Source organism: Dromiciops gliroides, chromosome 2 (genome assembly GCF_019393635.1).
Source record: "Dromiciops gliroides isolate mDroGli1 chromosome 2, mDroGli1.pri, whole genome shotgun sequence".
NCBI classification, from domain to species: Eukaryota; Metazoa; Chordata; class Mammalia; order Microbiotheria; family Microbiotheriidae; genus Dromiciops; species Dromiciops gliroides.
The window spans coordinates 63,396,745-63,420,738 of record NC_057862.1 but is presented as its reverse complement, the minus strand read 5'-3'; the positions used below and the strand labels follow the sequence as shown (position 1 = coordinate 63,420,738).

General features: G+C 37.9%; 1 protein-coding gene across 1 annotated transcript; it reads right to left on the bottom strand.

Annotated features, from left to right (window-relative positions):
• Positions 1-8,755: 8,755 nt before the first annotated feature.
• Positions 8,756-21,619, bottom strand: LOC122738285 (DPY30 domain-containing protein 2-like). Its single transcript, XM_043980341.1, has 5 exons — positions 21,467-21,619; positions 20,809-20,931; positions 16,258-16,371; positions 13,852-13,948; positions 8,756-8,862 (listed from the first exon to the last, which is right to left on the bottom strand). The coding sequence occupies exons 1-5, from the start codon at positions 21,617-21,619 to the stop codon at positions 8,756-8,758; spliced, it is 594 nt and encodes a 197-aa protein (XP_043836276.1).
• Between the last annotated feature and the right edge of the window lie 2,375 nt (positions 21,620-23,994).

Here is a 23,994-nt window from a genome sequence, read left to right as displayed (position 1 = left end):
CCCATACAAATGGTTGGGGATCCCTAATCTTTCAGAAAAAAATCCTGTAACCGTTATCCCATATCTGGGATAAGCATTGGGCCCTTTGAATTTTGGAGGACATACTAGAGAAATTCTCTACTCTTTATTTGATGCTCTAGTTTTCAGTCCCTCAGAGAAAAAATAGCATTTTGTCTTCATTTTGTTTTAGATTGAATTTGTACATTACTGAGTTTTCTAGTGGCTTCTTTAACAATCAGATCAGGTTTCTTGGACATAGCTTTTGCTTGTTTAAATGCTTATTTACTAATATACATTGTATTACTCTAAGCAGTTTGAGTATTTCAGCTAATATGAGAAATGTGTATTTGGCATCCACAAAATACTCCTGCCCAGAAGTTCACATCGACGATACCAGGATAGTTTAAAAATGCTATTATTTTTCTTTTCTATTTGCTTTATTTATAACATGAGTCCAGAAAACTTCTCTGAGATCCTTATGGACTTCGGATCCCTAGAATAAAGTTTTTCTGCTGGTGTACAAATCCCAAATAATCAACTATAGTTGAGGGATAGTATAGTGGATAGAGTGGCAGGCCTGGAGTCAGGAAGCTCTGAGTTCAAATCTGGCCTCAATATGTTCGTAATCAAATTACATTTCATAATCAGTTTTGATAATTAACATTTTCCCATACTTTCAAATACATAGCAATACTATTTAACACACAAATATCATTTACTGAATTCTAATAAGCAACCCATCTGTCACTGGACAAGCCACTTAACCTCTGTTTGCTTCATTTTCCTCATCTGTAAAATGTCAATGAGAATAGCATCTACCTCCCAGGGTTGTTGTGAGCTATCGAATGAAATAATAATTATGAAATGTTTAACACAGCACCAGGTATACATTAAGTGCTATATAAATGTTAGCTATTATCATTATAGTGCTTAATCATTTGCGGGGAGCCTCACACTTTGTGGGGGGTTGCTTTTCTCATTTTGTGTTCTTTCAGTTAACCTGTTCTGATTTAGAAATCCATTTGGATTGTCCTTACAATGGCATGGATCCACTGGGAAAAGTTTCAAGGGACTTTTGGTATAGTGATTCAGAGGAAATTTATCTGGATCCACGAGCACATTAATCTATGGAACAGAGACCCCTACAAAAATTTTGTATACCCATGTAGAAAGACATTTTTTCTGGACCCCACTTGGATGGCTTAATTCACTGAGGGAATCATGGAAAAGTTTTCACCCAAGAATGTTTGTTTTCTCACTTGAAGGGTAAAGGGCTGACTTCCAATCTACCCCAGGTTCCTATTAACTTTTGAGAGAACTTCATATGTTTTAGCATCTGTAAATGGACTAAGCTTTCTTTTGAAAGTAGGAAGATTTATTTCTATTCCTTTGTAAGTTAGTATTGATTAAATTTAGACTGTGTGTGAGGATCCAGAATAGAGAGGCTCCTTAGTGGGAAAAGGAGAGAATAAGTAATCCAGTGTTCCCAGAACACAGTACAAGTTTTATTGTAGCATTTGGTAGCCATCTGAGTATCAAGGTCCCTCCATGAGAGAAGGAAAGAACCAGGCCCCCAGCCCCCTAGAACCACGGACCTGTGCTGCTACAAGAGTACCAAGCCAAATTAGTTGTTTTTCAACTGAAGGGTGAGGGAGTGACTTCCAATTCACTTTAGGTCACTAAGAGCACCCTTCCCCTGTCACACTAGGGGAACTATGGAGGGGAGCCAGATTTCCCTCTGAGAAGGGAGACTTGATTTCCTTTTCTATTTCCATTTCATTTTTTAACAATTGCTTTGGGGTTGGGATGAATCTTTTTGCAAGCAACAAGACAGATGGTTTATCTATTAGAATTTGGTGAATGATATTTGTGTGTTAAAACGGCATTGCTATGTATTTGGAAGTATGGACAAATGTTAATGACTAAATTTGATTATGAACTATGACACAGACTTTTCCTGAGACTCCTTAGGACAGAGCAAGGGGGAAGGTATTCAAAAAGGATAAGGAAGAGCCTTCCCAAGTCACAAAAGTGCTATTTAGGATTTGGGTGGGACTATGGACATTGCCAAATGTACTCTCACTGCCATTAGATTTGCTGAGGAAAACAAATAATAAAGCTGGGGGAGGGGCAGTGAAAGGGTGAAAGTGAATTGACTTAATCATCACACCCCACGTATCCTTGATAAAATTATCAGATGAGACTATACCTTGACTGAATCAATCAGATATGAACAAGGCCTGGATTTTTTCCCCTGAATCAATCTAAGGTATTTTAATTAGGTTTGACAGCTACTCTGTTCAGGTTGGTTGAGGGACTTGGCATGCATGCCCTGTGAGGCTTTCATATCATCAAACTAGTTTGGAAAAGGGGACTTGCAAGAGTGGCAAACCAGAAGAGAGAAGTTCTAGTTAGAGGAAGAGAGTTTTGACTTTATCCCTGGTCTCAAGATGGTGTCCACCTCCTTGATTATGGAAGGATTGAGGGTCAGAGAATTTAGACTTTTTCGTCAGCATCCGAGTCTAGTAGTATCTTGGGAAGAGCTGACATAAAAAAGCAAAGACAATACTGAGGAGAGGAAACTTCAAGATTCCAGTAAGGAGGCCAGCAGAAAAATGATCCTGTATCTAGTAGGAACTTCATGAGTACCCCATAAAGGGAGAAAGGCATTTCCAGCAACTAGGAGCTCTGAGTTACCCCTCTGCCATATTTGCTGGCTGCTCTTAAACCCACTTTCCATTGGATTCTATATGCACTGGTGTGAGAGTATATCATAGGCTTTGGGGGGGGGGATGTTTGGTGCTAAATCTTATTATTATACTACCCTAGTCAAGGCCTCTTTCTGAAACCTAATTAAGTATGGTTGACTAATTAATCTCAATTTATGACGATTATGGGTGGGGAAGCACAAGAGCAATAATATTAGAAAAGTACTTTAAACACCATAGGGTCACCTTTAGTACCCAGAGAAGTGATAGAGCTGATATAGCAGCTATGATATTCTGTGGACCCAGCCTGACAGTGTGAGTGGGAATCTGAAGAGTTTAAGTCCAAACCTGTACTATATACACACACAATCTCTCTCTCTCTCTCTCTCTCTCTCTCTCTCTCTCTCTCTCTCTCTCTCTCTCTCACACACACACACACACACACACACACACTCACACACACACACACACACTCACACACATATCCTTTCTTTTACTCTTCTTTAGCCAATTTGCTACTATCTTATTTCTGTTTTCCATTTCACTGACAAAGTTTTTTAAAAAGTTGGCTATAGGGGCACCTAGATGGTGCAGTAGATAGAACACCGGCCCTGGAGTCAGGAGGACCTTCGTTCAAATCTGGCCTCAAACACTTAACACTTAGTAGCTATGTGACCCTGGGCAAGACACTTAACCACAATTGCCTCACTAAAACAAAAACAAAAAGAAAAAGTTGGCTATAAATCCATTTCTCTTTTCTTTCACCAGAAACTTGCAATCTGGCTTCAGCAACCACTTATGTACTGGTAAACTGCTCTCTCAAAGATTGTCAGTGACCTCATAATACTTTCCAAACAATGGCTTTTTTAAAAAAGTCATCATCCTCACTGACTCATCATTGGACACTGTTGACTACTTCATTCTGGTGGATAATCTTTGTTCACTTGGCTTCAGGGACGCCATCTTCTCTTCATCTTCTTCCCATCTTTCTAACAACTCATCTGGCATTTTGAACTCTTCCAAACTCCTTAAGGTTAGTGTTTCTGTCCTTGGTTCTTGTCTTCTCTTTATACTTTCCCCTGATAGTCTCATTCATTCCCACAACTTCAACTATCGCCAGGATGCAGATGACTTTCAAATTTTTATTTCTTTCCCTGATCTCTCTTCCTTTATCTCTTCTTTATCTCAAAATACCTACAAGACAGCTCCATGTGAATGTTCCCAGACTGAGGATTTAAAAGGTAAGATTTCCCAACTAAGTCACAAGGTTTAAAGGTAGAAGGGTCATTAGACCCTCATTTTGCAGATGAGAAAATTGGAGTCCTTAGTGATTAGGTGAATTGCCCAAGGTCACAGAAATAGAAATGAATCAAGCCAGGATTAAATGCAAATTCTTCAGCTTCTAAGACTAATTCTTCCTTTTCTCCCAAACTTATTTCTTCATCAAACTTTGCTATTTCTGTCACTGACACCACCATTCACACCACCTCTTGTGCTGGAGACCTTATTGTAAGTTTTTAATTCTTTCTTTCCCCCTCAGGCAATGTAGTGTAGTAGAATAATTGGAATTGAGACAGCTTTTTAACTTCTCTGAACCTTAATCAACAGGCATTTATTAAGTACTTACTATGTAGTCCAGACAGTTTTCTCATGTGTAAAATAGGAATAGTAATTCATGTTTTACCTCCTTCATAGGATTGTTGTGAGGAAAGTGCCTTGCAAGGTACTATATATAAAGTAAGCTATTATTGTTATTTAATCACTTACCAAGTCCTATCAGTTCTTTTTTTTAATTTAGTTTTTTGTTACATTTTAAATTCTGAAATATTTCTCTCCATCCCTCCGCAGCTTAAAATAGAGGCCACCACCATTTTACACACACATTCACAGAAACACACACAAACCTATATAGTATACATACTACATAAATATATGTTATATAAATAGATGCATATTTCTATTTATTAATTCTTTTTCTGGAGGTGGATAGCATCTTCCTTCATAGGCCCTTTGTATTTGATTTGGATATTTCTAATACTCAGAATAGCTTAGTCGTTCACAATTATTCTTTCAACAATATTACTATTACTGTATCTAATATTCTCTTGGCTTCTGTTCATTTCACTCTTCAATATTCCATGTAAGTGTCAAGTCCTATCTGTTCTGAGCACAACTGAATAGATTAGTGTTGGAAGGAACTTTAGAAATCATCTAGTTTCCAACTTCTTCATTTTAGAGGTGTAGCACTGTCTCTGGAGCCACCCCCCTCAACTCACACTCACATTGGTGGGCCGAGTCTCTGCAGGGCAGCTACTGTGCCTGCTGAGGGAGTAGGATTCTAAGAATAACACTGAAGATCTGGTTTTCTTGTATTCCTATTCATGAGCCTCCCCACTGATGCCCTCCCCACTGATGTAATTGGCTTTGAGAAAGTATTTACTAAGCAGTTGTAATAAAGACAGTTACAGAAACAGTCTCCAAATTGGGGATATACTCTCTCCCCTTTCATATACAAGGTCTTTGAGGAGATTGGGCTTAAATTTGCAAAGCACACATAGCCAAATGGTAAATTAATAGCTTCTGGTTACTGGAAGTCCTTTGAAGTACCCCTTAGGTATAGCTCTCTACTGGGCTCTGAGAGTCATTAGCCACCACCCATCCAGAGACATTGCTAGTGATGTGCATCAGAACTCCAGATTTTCTAACTTTTTTAAGTTCATAAAGTCATCACCTATTCAATGGAGAGGGGAAGGAGAGGAACTCTAACCTTTCTCATAACCCCAATACCAAGGGTAATTTTATCTCAGGATTTCTTCCTCACTGGATTGAATCATCCCAACTCACTGCTGGAATGCTTGTATTTGAATTTGAACAGCCTTACTGTATCATACATAGTCTAAAAGAAGTGTTTAAGTCTTCTAGCTAATCACAAGAAAATTGTGTTTTGTGTGTGTGTATAAGTTCAACTATCTTCATTCAATGATAAAAAAACATTTCACTTCTTCCAAATTGATCTTCTTTACCTCTGATCAATTTTCTCTAGTTGTCTAGTTCTTCCATGACTACATTAATTGAGGGTGGAAACCCCAAGGGTTACACAAGCAAGGAAATTTTTGCCCAAAGAGGTAAAACACTTTGTTCAACATCACACAGTTATGCTTTTATAAAATATTTAGATGATAATCTTATTGTGTCCCTAAAACTAAATATCTCTTAAGAGAAAAATCCAAAACATACCAGAAAAAAACAAAAACAAACTAGTCTCAGAAAGTTGGCAGTGTAGCTGTGGATGGAATGCCATACAAGTAGGTTTCCTGGCTTTTGACTGTTAGTGGAAACTCCCAGTTTCCTTGAAGTTTCTCAAAAGGCAGATGACTACAGTGAATAGAGCTCTGGATTGCCTGAATTCAGGAAGAACTAAGTTCAAATCCAGCCTCAGACACTTACTAGCCGTGTGATCCTGAGCTAGCCACTTAGCCTCTGCCAGCCTCAGTTTCCTCAACTGTAAAAAGGGGATAATAATAGCACCTATCTCCCAGGGTGGTTGTGAGGATCAAATGAGATAATATTTGTAAAGTACTTAACACTGTGCCTGGAACATAGTAGCAACTTACTAAATGCTTGTTCTTTTCCCTTCACCTTATACCTGGGTATACACTTGAACACACAGGAATACACCTGAACTGTATTTTTAGTTCAAGGGATCTTTGAGGAAAAAACAAACAAAACAAAACTGGAAACTTAGAGGATGCCCACCAATTGGTTGAACACATTATGGTATGTGAATGTAATGGAATACTATTGTGATGTAAATAATGATGAAAGAGATAGTTTCAGAGAAACTCTGGAAGATGATGCGAAATGAAGTGAGCAAGAGAACAATTTATTCTAACAATAACATTGTACAAATAATTTTGAAACACTTAAGAACTCTGATCAGTGCAATGATTGATCATGATTGGGGATGATGGATAAAGAATGCTAGCCATCTCCTCTTGAAAAATCGGTGGTGAACTAAATATACAGAACGAGACACAGTTTTAGACATAATCATTATGAGAATTTGTTTTGCTTTTTAGAAACCTGTGAACCAGCTGTGTTACAAAGATTTTATTTTTCATTGAGTAAGGAGAGTGGGGGAAGTCAGGGAGAAGAAGAAAACCCAACGACAAATATTTGATAACTGATTTTTTAAAAGGATATTAAAAAAAAGATCTTTGGGGGTAATTTCAGATGGCAATTTTCCTAGGTGTGTGGATGGGGGTGGGGTTATCTCTGGATTTTGGTAAACTCTCAAAGTCCTAATTCCAGGATTATAATTATATTATCCAGTATATGTGGGAAAACGCCGACGATAAAGAATACTTCTGGGACTCTCCTTAGGACCATAATTCCCACTGCGTACAAAAAATCCTGGCACCATGTGTATACCCACACACTTTCTTCACCACTTAACTGGCAAAGCCAACGTGACAGGAACTCTTTTGGGGTCTGTTGTTGAAAGCAGATCACCGGAGGAAAGATGTTTTCTAAGGCCACGGGACAAAAGCAAACAAGGAACGATTAGACCATGGGAGTTGCAATACACGAACAGAAAGAAGCTGGAACAAACCTTAGTGCGCTCCTCGACTCTTCAAACTCGCCCTACTGGGAAGCTGGAACACCAGCATACAGGGAACCGGATCCTCCAAAAAGCGCAGGCGCGATCGCCATTGCTTAGCGACGAAACACGCCGTTCCATCTGGGAGCTCAGGTTCCCTGGAGTCATACTTGTGTGCATGCTACGCAGATACAAGTTATATTGATTGTGGGAGAAAGACGGAAATGGACTGGCTGCTGCTGAGGGGTGAGCTCAAACATGAGGATGGAGTGGCCCTGTCCACTTAGGAGTGGACTGGCTAGCTCCCCAAGAAAGCCTACGTCCTAGGTACCCAGAGCTCTGCCAGGCACTGTGTAGAATCGAGAATAATATTGGGAGGGGGCAATAGCGCCCGACATGTTTAAGCGCTTCACGTATATTACCCCATTTGCGACTGTAACATGCCCTGGCCTCAGGGAATTTACAGCTTAGTTGGGAAGACAAGCCTAATAAATAGGAAACAACACAAAACTCCGATTAATTCAGCAAATATTTATTGAATGTCTCTGCCTGTGAGTCATCTTTTCTAGGAGCTGAGCAAAAGCCCGTTTGCCCTCAAGTCAAGTAGCATACAATTTAGTAAAAGTGAATGGATGAAGCATTATGAGCATGAATGAATAAAGAGGAAACCGCTACAGCAAACATTTAAGTGCCCAATGAAGGAGGAGGCATTAGAGCTGGATTTCGAAGAATGAAAGGATTTCCACAAATGAGGATGTACCCCTTTCTAGACATAGAGGACAGCAGGATCAAATGGACTGGGGACAGGGTTGGAGGAGATCAGGAAATGGTCAGATGTCCTCTTTGGCTAGTATGTCATTTAGATTTTTTTTCTAACATTGTATTTAGACTTAGAAGGGGATTTCAGAATTCTAGTCCAACTGGGCTGTGGAATGAGTACTGGATTTAGTCTGGAAGAATTGAATTCAAATTTGATCTCAGACACTTGCTAGCTTTGTGACCCTGAACATACCACTTAACCTTTGCCTACCTCAGTTTTCTCAACTGTCAAATGGGAATGAATAGAATCTACCTCCCAGGGTTGTCGTGAGGATCAAGTGAGATGTTTGTAAGGTGCTTCGCAAATCTCAAAGTGCTATATAAATGCTACCTACTATTACTACAGATAAGCATGGGGCTGAGAAGGGTTTAATGACTACTAGCAAAATGTCACAAGCTAGTAAACAGCAGACTTGGGATGTGAACTAGAGTTTTCAAGTATTCGTGTGTGTGTGTGTGTGTGTGTGTGTGTGTGTGTGTGTGTAGGAATTGTTTCATTCTTTGTATCCTCAATACCTAGAATAGTATCTACCACATAGTAGGGCCTTACTGGGTATTGACTGATTAAATGAAAAAAAAAAAGGCAGATTGGATCATGATGAGGCTTAAATGCCAGGATTAGGAACTTTTATTTTATATTCTCCATAGGCAATCCAGAGTCACCGAAAGTGGTATATGCTAGGACCACAAACCACACTGGGGCATGGAAGGGATCTAGTTGGAAATTGTCACTTCCTATTTAGTAGGTAACAAGGGAAATGATTAACAGCAAGTGTGATAGTGACTACTTTTACTCCAATCTGCCCAAAGTTGCAATACACACTTTGCACACTTGGTTTGTTTTCTGGTACCTTCTTCATGTGTTGCATCAATGGAAGGCACTGGGAGGAAGAAGATCTATCTATCCAGTGGTTTGCAGGTTTATTAATTTCCTTGTCTTTAGATGGCTAAGCAGCTTTAGGCCAGTCAGTGATCTTGACACCAGTGCTGATAGGTTGGGATGATTCCTTATTGGTCAGCCAGGTCAGTAACGATTTACTCCATGATTATTTCCATGGTCCCATTAATATAAAATTCCTTCATCATGTACAGACTACATTAATAATAATGCTAATAATAACACCAATGACGGAATATTCAGAGAAGACTTCATGAGGGATGCAAAAGCTAAGCTGGGTCTTGAAGATTGAATAAGATCTAAATAGAAGGGAGAAGGGAGAGTATTGCAGGTGAAGAAGCACCACAAAAGAAGCCAAAGGAGACCAAACTAGTTAAAGTTGGAGAATTGGGAGAAATACTGTTGGGAAGGCAAGGTCTTGAATACTGGGCAGAAATTTTCCATTTTAAACAGTAGGAAAGAGGAGCAGTGGAAAGTTTTTGAGCAAGGGAGTGACATCATGAAAGGTGTTTAAGGAGGATTAATCTGTCAGTGTGGGGAATGGTCTCAAGCAGGCATGTGTGTGTGTGTGTGTGTGTGTGTGTGTGTGATGGAAGTGTATAGATTATCTCGGAAATAACATTTAAAAAATCCTAAGTGAAGGAAATCCTAAATTTCAGTTGTTCTTATTGTTGTTTTTCAGTCATGTCCAGCTTTTCATGACCCCATTTGGGGTTTTCTTGGCAGAGTTACTGGAGTGGTTTCTAATCTCTTTCTCCAGCTCATTTTATAGATGAGGAAACTGAGGCCAATAGGGTGAAGTAACTTGCCCAGGGTCACACAGCTAGTGTCTGAGGCCAGATTTGAAAGTCCAGGTCTGATGTTCTATTTATTGCTGCATCTAGTAGCACTGTGACATTTAATGATGCATTAAATGCATCATTGAGTGAGTGGTAAAGTCAGGAATAGATTCAGGTCATCTGAGGGAAAAAAAAGCCCATTGCTTTCCCCCCAGGATGCCATGATGTTGTCCATAGCCTTTCCAAAGGGCTTTGGGAAGGATAAGAAACTTCCTTCCTGTCGCTCCCCTCCCTCCCCATCTTCTTTCCATAATCCCCATCCTCACCAACTTGATCCTTAGGAAGATGTTATGTGGGTGATGACTTGGTGGTTAGGCTGATTGGTCATAAGGTATCTACATGATTCAGTCAGAAGTCAGACTTTCCAACATAAAATATATTTTATTAATTCTAGCCTTCTAAAAATAACATTATACTACTGACCAGGAGAATACAAACTTGAGACTTGTTTAACTCCATTGAGGGCTCTGGATCCATCCACTCCCTATAGATCAAGGGTGGGGAAATTCCAGCTGTTACACTGAATATCTGACCCTCAAGTAGGATTTGCTGAATCTGCAAAGCAAATATTAAGAAGTGATAACTAAATGTATGCTTATATATGCAAAAATATAACATGCCTTAATCTTTATTGGAAATATTCTAAAGGGCTACAGAATAACACAGGAGAATTTATCATGATGTCTATGTATCTTTGTCTCTGATTTTGTCCCTATCTTTTCCTACTATTAACTTGGCATTCAGGATCTTCCAATCTGGTTTGGGTCTCCCTATCTAACCTGATTTCTTACCGTCCCTTTCCATCAACCTTAGGGTTCAATCTGATTGGTCTATCTTTCAATACACAATGTATCCTCCCACCTTAATTTACTTTGTTCCCATTGACAGTGTTCTCTCTATTCCTTTCTGAATATCTAAGACAGTGGGGTCAAACTCAATAAGAAATTGATCCATCCCTGCCACATGTTGATCTAGGAAACCACAAATTGGCATTATCTATGTTGTCTTATATTTTTTATTTATCTTGTTAAATATTTCTTGATTACATTTTAGGATTGCAGAGTTTGACACTTCTGATCTAAGACCTACCTTTCCTTCGACTTATTTCAATTCCTGCCCCCTCCCCCAAACCACAATAGGTATCACTCAAATGTCATTCACCCTATTGTATTGCCATTTTAAAACGTATGAGTATCCTGATTAGATTGTAAGATCAGTAAGGTCAAAGTGTATATTTTATACTACTTTATTTCTTCAAGCATCCTAGCATATTGTTGTAGGTGCTAGAGAAATGTACCATGATGTTTTCCCCCATCTCTTTCTGCCCCTTCCTTCCTTTACTTGTCTTTACTATATCAAATTGATGGTTTTTCCTTTGAGAAACAATTTTGTGTTAAATTACAATAAAATAAACATTATATTAGAGGCATTTATGGTAACTTAACCCTATAGCTTGGGGGCAGCTAGGTGGCGCATTGGATACAGCAATGGCCCTGGATTCAGGAGGACCTGAGTTCAAATGTGGCCTCATACCCTTGACACTTACTAGCTGTGTGGTGGGCAAGTCATTTAACCCCAATTGCCTCACAAAAAACAAAAAAACAAACAAAAATAACAATCCTATAGCTTTCTTTAATACTTATAAATACATTCAAATAGGTACACAAGTGTTTTTACATAATTGTGGTCAGTATATATATATACACACACACACACATATATATATATGCATTTATATCACATAAATATCACTAATTTTGCTTATTTCATGCTGCATCATTCCACAGGAATTATGTATTTCAGAATTGCCATTGTGTTTATCATTCTTCAGGATAATGTATCATCTCTTTCATTGAGAATATACTACCCTGTTTAGACATTTCATAAACCACAAGGGATTTAAGCTGTTTCCTGTTTTTTACTCATCTTTGTTGTTTTGCTATGTAATACATTTTTGTATAAATGGGCCTTTCTCCTTTAAGTTATTTCCATGAGTTGCATTCCCAAGAGTGAAACTTTCAGATTGAGTATTTATATCCTTTGACTGTGCCCACTGACAACTGAATAATATCCTTATAGTCGTGTATCAGTTCCTTGTATACTTAGTGAGAATATTTCCCCCATTCTGTTACTTTATATCTCCTTATGATTTACAAAGCACTTTTTTCACAAAAATCATATGAGGCAGATACTCAGTGTAAGTGTTAAATTTAGGTTTGCAAATTAAGAAACTGAGGCTCAGAGAGGTGCCTAATTGTCTATAAAAAGAAAATGTCAGAGGTAAGCCTTGAACTCAGATCTTCTGACTCTGTCCACCATAGTATCTTTCCCTTTGATTTGTTTAAATTTTGTATGGCTTTTAGAAATATAATCTCATCAACATTTTCTACAGGAATCTGTTGGGTAGCAGTGTGGTTTAAATAATACATTGAGGGGCAGCTAAGTGGTGCAGTAGATAAAGCGTGGGCCATGGATTCAGGAGGACCTGAGTTCAAATCCAACCTCAGACGCTTGACACTTACTAGCTGTGTGACCCTGGGCAAATCACTTAACCCTTATTGCCCCACAAAAAAAAGTAAAAAGAAAAAAGAAAATAAATGGTTAAGACACTTATTTCTTTTGATTAAAAAACCCCAAACATTACAATAAGCTGCTTTTCATCCAAAACACCCAAATCTGAATATTTAGGAATAAAAGACCAGACTTCTATAACATTCTAGGTACTAGTCTTATTTCAGTTATATTATTCTTGTGTGACCTGACTCTACATTTTTTTAGTGTTTTTTTTTTCTTGGAGGGGTATGTCATAAAATGAGAATAAACATAAAAGACTTAAAAGGTAGAAGATTAGAAGTGTTCAAATACAGTAAACTGGATAACTATCTATTAGGGTTGTTGTAGAGGAGATTTCTGCATGGAGTGAAACGGATGACTTCTAAAGAATTGATGATTTTAATAAACAAAAGTATAAACTTAGAAAGAGTATAAAAAGTTTGCCAGAAGACATATAATTCTCTCTTTTTTATTATTTATTTCTTTTTTTAGTGAGGCAATTGGGGTTAAGTGACTTGCCCAGGGTCACACAGCTAGTAAGTGTTAAGTGTCTGAGGCCGGAATTGAACTCAGGTACTCCTGAATCCAGGGCTGGTGCTCTATTCATTGTGCCACCTAGCTGCCCCAAGACATATAATTCTAATCCATGGCTAATGATCTTAGCCATCATATAAAATTCTCTATGACTCATTATTCAGGGTGAGTTTTTTTTCCTTACCTAGCCATTTTTTGTACTGTAGAACAAGAAAATATCTACTTCCTTTGTGTACAGAACAAGGTCAAGTTTAGAAATTCACAAAGAGCCTCTTGACCAGTGCCAAGAACTTTCCTAAAAGTTTGTACCACTATTTGCTATCATGGAATTCAGGGATAGGAGCTTGGGTGCTTCTTCAACAAAACCCCTCACTCTTCTCTTAGTTCAGGAACTGGAAGAGATGGCTAGAAGCCTCCTCTTTACTATTTATTATAGTAAAATCGCCAATCGCCAATATCCAAACAAGTTGTGTTCTAAAATTCTATTTACAAATTGGCTGTTTGCAATGCAAAGCACATTTTCCCACAGAAACAATGTTATAGATACTGATTAAATGCACATCGGCCAGAAATTCTCCTGGATATTTTTGTCACCTTTTCGTATGCCCTGACACCTAGGCAATGTCTGACTCATCTTCATCTTCAGGTAACACTTCAGTTGTTTGGCTTGTTTCTTGATTTGAAACTTTGAGAGAAGCATCATTAGAATGATCCATCTCCTGATTATATGTTAAGGGGGAATTGAATCCAGGAAGGATTTCTTAACTTCATTCTGAGCAGTTGCCTTATGTTGTACATTTTCCTTAGTGAGAGAAAAACTTTGGAGAATCTTGATTTGATTGAGTGGTCCTCATAGAAAAAAAATCAGTTTTGGAATTACTCCCTGGAAACATGAACTACCTGAAGCAGTATCTTCTTGAGATTCATTCTTGGTAACACCATTAGTTTCAGGGAAAGGCTGTTGCTTCCAGTCTGTGTTAGACAGTGCATTTTCTCTCTAAATATGACCAAAACCAGAGAAAAAAAGATTTTTTTCCATAAAACTGACCATATTTTTATGAATTACCCCCATATATTTATATGTCATGCAAAATTTGAGAACTTCACTATTCATTAATTTAAATCTTTTTTTTTTTCCTTCAGAAGAGAAGCTCAGAAGCTGCTTCCATTCATCTCCTTTCCCCTCCCCTAATCATAGTCTTCCTTTCAGGTCCAGGACAAGCTTCACCTGCTTCTTTTTTATTTATTTATTTTTTTGCGGGGGCAATGGGGGTTGTGACTTGCCCAGGGTCACACAGCTAGTAAGTGTCAAGTGTCTGAGGCCGGATTTGAACTAATTTTTGTACATCTTTTCTACAGCATTCATATGGCAATATGTCGTGTGCTGTTTTTCATTTCTATTTACTTTTTCCCACATGTTATATCTCATTTGCCCAATGAGACCACAAACTCAAGAGTAAGAATTCTATCTTATACATGTAACCAATAAGTATCTAGAACAGTGCTATACATTACATCAGGAAATATTTAAGGACTGAATGACTCCTGGACTTTTCTCTCTTCTTTATCCTCTTTATTCAATTAGCTACCAATTCCTATTGGTTCTTCCTCTGAAATATGTCAGATTTCCTCTTTATGCTCCAGTTTCATTGCCATCCCAGTCACACTTATATTACAACAAGCCTGTACACGATAGTAACCTCTGGCTTCTTTTCCCTGCTGCTGTGTGTATTCCTGTGATTTCCTTTGATGCCCTGTGTATTCCTGCTAGGTTAATCTCTTTAAAACACCACTTTTTATCATGCCAATTATTGTCGAGCATATACACGATCACCTAAAGAAACTGGATCTGAGATTTTATCAGCAAAGGGAAGGAAACTCCTGGTGTTGGAATTTCTTGCATCCCTCAAGATCACAATCTATCTATTCCTCAGTAGATCACACTCGACAGAGATGAGTGAGGCATATAAAAGTCGACTGACTTGCCCAGGGTCACATAGCTATTAAATGGCAAGAATGGAATTTGAAACTAGTTTTTTCCTGACTTCACTACCAACTGTCTATCCACTCTACAACTAAGTCATACTTTCCACATTTCCCAGTTTTCTTCGACAAGAATCTTGATTGTATATCTAGTCCAAATGCCTTCATTTTAAGAGTTAGCAAACTAGGCCCAAAGAATACTAAATGACTCACCCAAGGTAGTAAACGGCAGATATGGGATTCAAATCCAGGTCCTTTGACTCTGATTAAATCCAGGGTTCTTTCAATCACATCATTCTATCTTAATTCTGTTTAGGCTAGTCACCTCTACTGTTCCTTCCCCACAAAATTATAATTATCACTTCAGCGTTCCCCTTTTTCATACGCCTTCCTTTCTTTCCTCCTATTCAAAAACCTTATCCATCTTTGAAAGCCTTAACCTCAAGTTCCATATCCCCAGAAGCTAATTCCCAATTCACTGATTGCTAGTACAATTGCTGTATGAGTCTCAACGCCACAACTTGGTTATAAGTTCCTTGAAGTCAGACACCAAGATATATATTATCTTTTTTTTTTTCATAGTTCCTGGGCTCACATAGTAAGTACTAAGTATATAAATGCTTGTTGCACTATTTTTCTCATCATTAGAAAATAATGATTCTTAATAAAAATATTTATATTTTTATTCATGATATTATTTGATGTTATATTTTATTTATACCAAAGTTGCTTGATATGTAGATTTTAAATTTATTTGAAAACCCATTTAACTTTTTCAGCATCCAGTGCCATATATACAAGTTCTACAACATTGGTTGTTTCCATCTTGTGTCATCTTTTCACAATTACTACGATATATGAAGTGAAACCTGAGAATTGTTCTGATTTGCATTTCTTTTAATATAGACAAATGCTTTCAAATAATAATTTCACTATTCCACCTATATCTCATCCATTTCTGTGAGTTTGGGGAAAATAATTTATTAAATAGAGGAGGATTTTATTTTAGATCTTCGTTTTTTGTTTCATGCAATTTATGCAGTTTCTTCCTATTTTTCCCTGATAATTTCCGTTTCAAAATAGGGTCAAGGAAGAATATTATGTGGAGGTCTGGGTCATGGTTTGGTGATATTCTTAACCACTGAAATATTTTTTAGAGAAAACTCATGTATCTCAAATCTCTCTACTAACAAAAAGTTATGCTGATGTTATGCCAATACAAATTTTTTATGTTAACAGATGAATATTCAGGAAGAAAAGCTGATTATTACAATGATAGAGGAAAGGTTCCATGTCTACTAATATTTTAAAAAAACTATTCACATTAGGGCTTAATAAAGACTCATCTATTTCTTCAAGAGGGGGCAATTTCAGGGGTCCAAACTTTTCCGGCCACATGCGAGGTTTCAGTTCTGGAAAAGGCTCCAAAATTGTTTTCTAGAAAGAAAAAAACAATCAGTTAGTGGTTTAATATCTTAGCATCTTTTGAAGTTAGAGTTCCTAGGTATCTCTATATAAACTTCTGAGTGATAAAACATGATTGCCTCATTAGATTTATGGTAGAATTCAGATTATGGATATAAACAATAACCTATGTCTTCCAAATAGCAAGGAATTTATAATCAGTAAAGGAAGACAGTAGAGTGGAAAGAGAATGGGAATCAGACCATTAGATCTGGGTTCTAGTTGTAGTTATGCCAGCTAATAGATGTAATCTTAAGACAATAACTTTCATCTCTCTGAGTCTCCATTATTATACTTATTTTAAAAAGGGTGCTTTCTACTCTCTGATTGGTCAATCACACATCCAGTGGAGACAGGTTGAGTCCACCTTGATCCCTACCTCCATCATGTCATGGCCCTTGACTTAATGACCACTATTATAATTGTTATTAGAACAAACAATGAGTAAAGCAGGGAAAACAAGATAGAGAAGCTTGCCAAGAGGATCCTCAAGAAAAGGGGGGTGGGGGAGATTCCTAATGGTTGGTAAGTGTGGCTTGTGGGAAGATAGAAGTCTGTAATAAGGGAAGACTAATCCCAGATTTGGGGAAGATACAGTAAAAATGATGAAAGAAAAGCTGAGTGTTGATGTGATGAGAAACATAAATTGCAGCTGATGGGATGTTACAAAGTTTATGGAGGCATGCAGCCTACATAGCTGGTCACCACCTTCATCTCTTCCTACCATGAGTTTTTCACTCTGTCTTCTGAGGGTCATGGATATTGTGAAAGAAACTTCTTTTTGTTTTATTTTAAGGAAATTTTGGTGGTTAGACTACAAAAGAGAAAAGGGACATGTAACTGGCCCTTTAAAAATTGTCAGTGTTCTTTAATTTGGAATCACAACCAGAGGAATGGTAATAGATCAGTGTTAGATTTTCTGGGTGGTGTTGGAAAGGAAAGGGGTAGGGGGGAATCTGTATACAAGATGTGAGCTAAGAAATAAGTATTCCAGAGAATAATTGATCTTTTACAGACTATAGGTAAACTCAGAGGGCTGATTACTGATGGGATAAACCTTGATCAGCCCATGATTGAGTTAATCTCAACTAAAATGAAAACTTCAGATGAAATTAATTTGTCACCATATCATAGACATTTCCTTGATATTTGGAAAATTTGTTCTATTTGTTATTTCTTTACTGACACATTTAGGTTTTTTAAAAAATCTAGTCCCAAGACTTCATCAGCGGGTGAAGAAAACTTTATCTGCTAATGAAGACTAGAGGCTTCTGAAGTGTAGTCTGAAAGATATGCTCTGATGGCACTGAGAGGTTAAATGATTTGTCCAGGGTCATAGCAGCCATAATGAGTCAGAGGCAAGAGCTGAGGCCTGGAGTTTTCCTGCCTAGAGTGCTGGTCCACTCTCTGCCACTAGATTATTAGTCATAGTTAATGACTTTCTAATTTATTCATAATTAAATGAATAAATACTCTGAAGTAAGGGGTTTTAGCTGGATACTTTTGCAGCTCAGTTCTATGTCCCCGGAAGAGTCTGGCTACCTGACTTGTACTATCAATATCTGGCACCTCTGGCCAGATATTGGTGGCTATAACCTGAGGTAAGGCAACAGTATTGAAAGGAAAGAACGGTGCTTAAAAGGACCAAATTTCCTGACACACACTTAAGCAAAAGAAAGAAAGAAGGAAAGAAAGAAAGAAAGAAAGAAAGAAAGAAAGAAAGAAAGAAAGAAAGAAAGAAAGAAAGAAAGTGCCTTGTATGTTAGTTGCTGTTCAACAAATATTTGATAGATAAATATTCAGCTTCCTTTTCTGTTATCTTCTTCATTAGACTAAGTTCCTTGAGTTCCTTCCCAAATTTGCCAGAGCACACCTTTAAAACCAGGTGAATCTGCATGTACATAATAATAATGATCATAAGAATAGCTAGTATTTCTATAGTGCCTCCTATATGCCAAGCACTGTGCTAAGCTTTTTACAGATATTATATCATTTGATTCTCACATCAACACTGGGAAGAAGGTGCTATTAATATCCCCATTTTTTCAGATGAGGAAACTGAGGTAAACAGAACTTAATTCATTTGCCCAAGCTACACAGCTAGTAAGTGTCTGAGGCCAGCCTGGAATTCAGGTCTTCCTAATAGCATTTCCAGAGCCCTACTATGCTACCTAGCTGCTTTTAAGAGTGAGTTGCAGGGGGGGCAGCTAGGTGGCGCAGTGGATAGAGCACTGGCCCTGTCAGGAGTACCTGGGTTCAAATCCGGCCTCAGACACTTAACACTTACTAGCTGTGTGACCCTGGGCAAGTCACTTAACCCCAATTGCCTCATTTAAAAAAAAAAAGAGTGAGTTGCTAAAATATTAAAAAATGAAATTTCCCATCTTGATAAATTTATATACCAGTGAAAGCCAGCAGACAACTGAACAAATGTTCAGCCTCTGTGACATAATAATGATGCAATAAACAACACATGAGGTGCAAGAAACAAAGAATCACACAGAATCAGGACCAACAGCAACATTCTACTTTGATTAATATAGAGCAAGGCAATTCAAGTAAATGGGGAAAAAAAAAAACATTTCTGAGAGAAGAAAAAAAATTAACGTGACTAGCTCTGTTACCTTTATGAAAGAAATCACATACCTCATTCCAAAATTCAGTAGAACTCTGGGGTCAGTCTTGATTTATAGATATAAAAATAATACATGACCAAAGAAAGGAATCCAATATTTCCATTTTGTCTAAATCCCAAACACAGTATTGTGCAGGGAAAGAAATATGGCATGAGAAAAAGCATCACACAATCAGATTTCTAGAAGTTCTCGTATTGCCAGAGCCCACATGGTGTAGTATTTGGGTTTTGTTTGTTTGTTTGTTTTGTTTTTTTGCTGGGTAATAAGGGTTAAGTGACTTGCGCAGGGTCACACAACTAATATCAAGTGTCTGAGGCCACATTTGAACTCAGTTCCTCCTGAATTCCTGAATCCAGGGCCTGTGCTTTATCCACTTCACCACCTGGGTGCCCCCCTGAATGGTCTAGTGTTTAGTGTTAAGAGGGGCAGGCCCCAGAGTGAGTTAAAGTACTGCTGATGACACAGATTGACTATGTGAATATGGTTGAGTCACTTAAACTCTCAGTGTTCCAAGGCAACTTTCTAAGACATTGAGTTACAGATGAAGAGAAGATCTGCATCAGTGGAAAGGCTTTGCATGATGAGAGGTTCCTATAATGATTAACTAAAAAATCAGGACTGAAAACAAGAACAACAACAAACCAGTTTATTTGCTGAGATTATCAACATATGGAGCAGTGCAACAAAAAGACTGTTTTCTTCACTACAGATAATCTTGAGCTCTGAGAAGCTGAGAATACCACTTGCCTAAAATGTAAAGACGTTTACTGAAAGAAAAATCAGAGTAAAATAACTTTTCCATCTAAAAGCTGATCATAAACAGAAAGGCACCTATGATCTCTTGTTGTTAGGTACAACAAAAAATTATAATGAGATATAAAGTCAAGGAAACACCAACTATTTTCCATGAAGTGTTCAGAAAAGGTATTAAGTAATACCTTTGAGAGGACTTTGTAAACTAAAGCGTTATCAGGTACACTGTGGTACAATGGAAATGTTGGATATGTGCTTAGAGCAGGGCTTCTTAAAACTTTTTTCCACTGGTGACTCTATTTTGCCCAAGAAATTTTTACACCACCCCAGGTATATAGGTATATAAAATAGGTATGTATAACTTTTGACTTGCCAAATTTTTCACCATCCTCACATTCAGTTATGCAACCCTATATGGGGTCAAGACCCACAGTTAAAGAAGCTAAGGTTTAGAGAACTTGGGGCTCAAATCCCAGCTCTTTTATTTGCTATGTGACCTTGGGAAAATCAATTTACTCATCTGGCCTTTACTTTCCTCATCTGTAAAATTTGAGGATTGGATCAGTTGACTGCCAAGGTCTCTTTCAGTTCTCAGTCTCCGATCTTACAAAATGTAAAGTATAATTACACAGAGTATTATGACTTTTGTTTTCACTTTTCCTAGACCACTACCACTAAAATATTACATTTTATATTTACATTAAATACTTACATTGTACATTTATTTATGTTATATAAGAGAATACAAATATATTTATAAGAAATCCATTAAATACTATATTTATAATAACTATATTTATAAAATAATATATTTATTTGAAAACATTACATCTTAAAATTTCCTTGCAAAATCCAAGGGTATTGAATAGTAACATCTGTAAATTAAGAAGGGGGAAAAAGATGCTTAATGCTTCAAGAAAAACCCCTTGAGTCTTAAACACATAAAATCATGCCATGTAATAAGAACTGAGTTTGTTGTTGGGTCATAAAGTTGTCCCTAAAACTAGTGAAGGTGACTCACTTTTTGATACTCTTCATATTTTTTCTGCAACTGACTTTCCTCTGCCTTCAGTTTTTGTGTTATTTCCAGTTCCATAAGGTTTTCCATTCTCTCCTTACTCAGCTGACGCTTCTCTAGCATTCTCTATCATTGTAAAAAGACAAATACCAGAAATCGATTAGCTGTTAATATGTCTGTGGCCTGGATAGTAATGAAAGATCCCTTGGGGTGGGGGGTAGTTAGGAGGAAATCCCAGGGGGAGACATAGCCTAGTAAAGAACTTTGAGTTTATGACTCTAAGTTCTCCTTGTCCTGACCAAGGTTGACAATCCACTAACCATAAGATTTCTGAAATCACATGCTTAGTCTTTCAATTTACATTGCAAATCCCTGACTTCAGGAGTTTCTGCAACCCAAACACCTTGGAGAGTTGAGTTGGGACTAAGAAATCAACTCTATCCTGAAGCTGCCTAACAGAGGGGTCTCTGAGATTTGAGCCAAGGTCCCCCAAAATGGGCTATAGAGAGGAGATCTGGACACCCCTAGAAGTCAGTTGAAAATCAATTGAAGTTATATTGAAAATATTGCTATAATAATATTGTTTTTGAATGAAGCTATTTTGAATTAATGAAGCTATATAGAAAATCCATAGTGAAGCAGAGCCTGTATACACACACACCTGGTGATTTGCATCAATTTCTCTCCTATATTCATAAATCCAAAGTGCCAGGTACTCTATTGGATCTGATGGCCGATGCTGAACCAACTTAGCAAGGCCCCGAACTAAGCATGTTCCCAAGCACTTCTTCAGGTACTCAGATTCCAAAGGCATTTCCTGTAGAAACATCAGTGTAGAGGCATATTGTTTCTCTCAACAACCACATTTTTAAATGGAAATAAATGTTCTAGGAACCCGCAGGTTTACAATATGGTTCTTGCTAACACCAGACCTTCTTAGATTGTTATCTCCACTTAAAAAATTGCATAAATCTTGACAGTAACGAATATGCTCAAATATTCTGAATATATTTTTCCCTAAGGACCCATAGATTTACCATAGAGTACTTGCTAACACCAGACCTTAGATTCTCTCTCTCTCTCTCTCTCTCTGAATAGCAGAGATCCATTTATCCAGATCGAAGAAACAGAAATCAGATATTGTTTATAGGTTACATAGGAGACCAAAGAGTAAAGGAGCTCTCCCATTAAAAGTGAGGGAACTCCAGACTTTAGATTCTTAACCTCATTCCTACGTCTATTTTAAAAAAACTGCATAAATTTTTACAGTAGTGAGTATACTAAAATATTCTGAATATAACCCCCCCCCCCCCAAGTTCCAGTGATCCTAAGCTGGACTAATAGAACTTTGATAAAGTCCTCAAGGCTGAGAGAAGTTCTATTCATTCAATGTAAGAAGACAGTTTGGGCTTCCAGCAGAATCAGCTTACCAATGAACTTTTCACCCTTAGGTGGGGAGAACACCTCCAAGGAAGCAAACAGTTTCCAGTAGGGGTTCTGTCCTCATCGGACTAGTTGTGGTATTGTGATGGAGATGCCTACTGCTTCTTGTCATAAAGGCTTTACTCATTGGAAAGAATCTCAGATTGTTTCAGCAATGGAATGCTGAAAGGCCATAAGACCATAAAGTCTTTCAGCTAATGTTACCCTACACTAGGAAGGAAGAGGGAGCATGAGGAGTTGGGAGTCAGAGGACCTATATTCAAAAAAATCTATCTCATCACTTATGACTTATAGGACCTTGAGCATATGAGTTATCATCCTCAGGCCTTGGTTTCCTTCTCTGTAGGATGAAAGGTTCAGATCTCTTGGAGGACCTTTGAGGTCCCTTATAGCTCCCAATCTAAATATAAATACTTGTGACTTAATATAAACTAAATATTAAGTATAAAAACAAAATGCTTATGGTCTAATAAATGCTTGTTGACTGGTTTCTCTCAGTCAGGGACATTTGGATTTAGAGGCAAACCAATAAAAGTTGTGTCCATTCATTGGGCCCTTCCACTTCATGGTACGTTTCAGGAATTTTGAGGGGGCTCCCAGTGAAGTCAACTGTACTGCCTTGATGCTTTTGTTCCCTGTGAGTCCCTCAATCTTCCCCATGTATACCAGCCATGGTATACAACAGAGTATTGAATCTAGCATCAGACTCAAATCCTAGTTCTGTCATTCAATTCCATTTGATAAACATTTGTTAAGTGCTTACTATGTTCCAGGCACTCTGCTAAGCTCTGTGACCATGGATAGTCACATCCTCCCTTTCTCATTTATAAAATGTTAAAATTGGGACTTGGATTGAACTAATTTCTATAGGAGTCAGCTATAAATTCTTTGATCTCTATGAGCTGAGGTCCTATTCAAAGACTACTCCACACTTTTATTTCTTCAGTTTCCCAATTTCCTCAGGATTTTAAAAATAAACAAACAACCCTGAGACATAGAAGCATTCAGTAAGTCAACAAGCATTTATTAAGTGTTTACTCTGTTCAAATTTCTGAGTTATGATTTGGGGATATAAAGAAAGGCAAAGAGAGACTTGCCCTCAACAAACTGAGATGTATCATAAAGTGGAAGGGCACAGTGAAGGGGCATTTTTTTTTTCCAGTGGAAAATTTCTTTCCTTTTCCTTTTCCAATGGAAAAAATATGCAAATGACCATATTTGGTTAGTAGATACTCATGTAAAGTATGTGTGCTGCCCCTGTAAGATATATATGTCTACACATGGGTTGTCTCGCTTCATCTGGACAACCCATGTGGTCATACACACCTTACACAGGCATCCACTCTCAGTAAAGATGCACAGGCACACATACCAAGTATTTTTTTAGGAACTGTATTTTAAGTCCTATCACTGTGGGTCTCCCGAACCAAAGTGTCCCTTAAATAGTTATTCCATGCAGCCTTGGTGAAAGGTCTCCTGCTTTCCTGGCCCTGAAGGTTTCTTTAATAGGTTACCCCCGCCCCCCTTTAGTGCATCTCCTTCGGGGATGCAAAGGAGAGCCCTGAAAAAGATAGTTCCCGTGCGCCCCAAAGTCAGTTCTCTCCAGTCCCATGATCCAGAGCGGGGAGGCTCAAGCAGAGGGGATGCCCTCAACAGCTACAGGATGCATCCAGCAAATCTGCACGATCTCTTGGCCCCCTCCTCCTCTTCCCTCTCTTTACTCTTCCAGGGTCCAGGCACGCGACA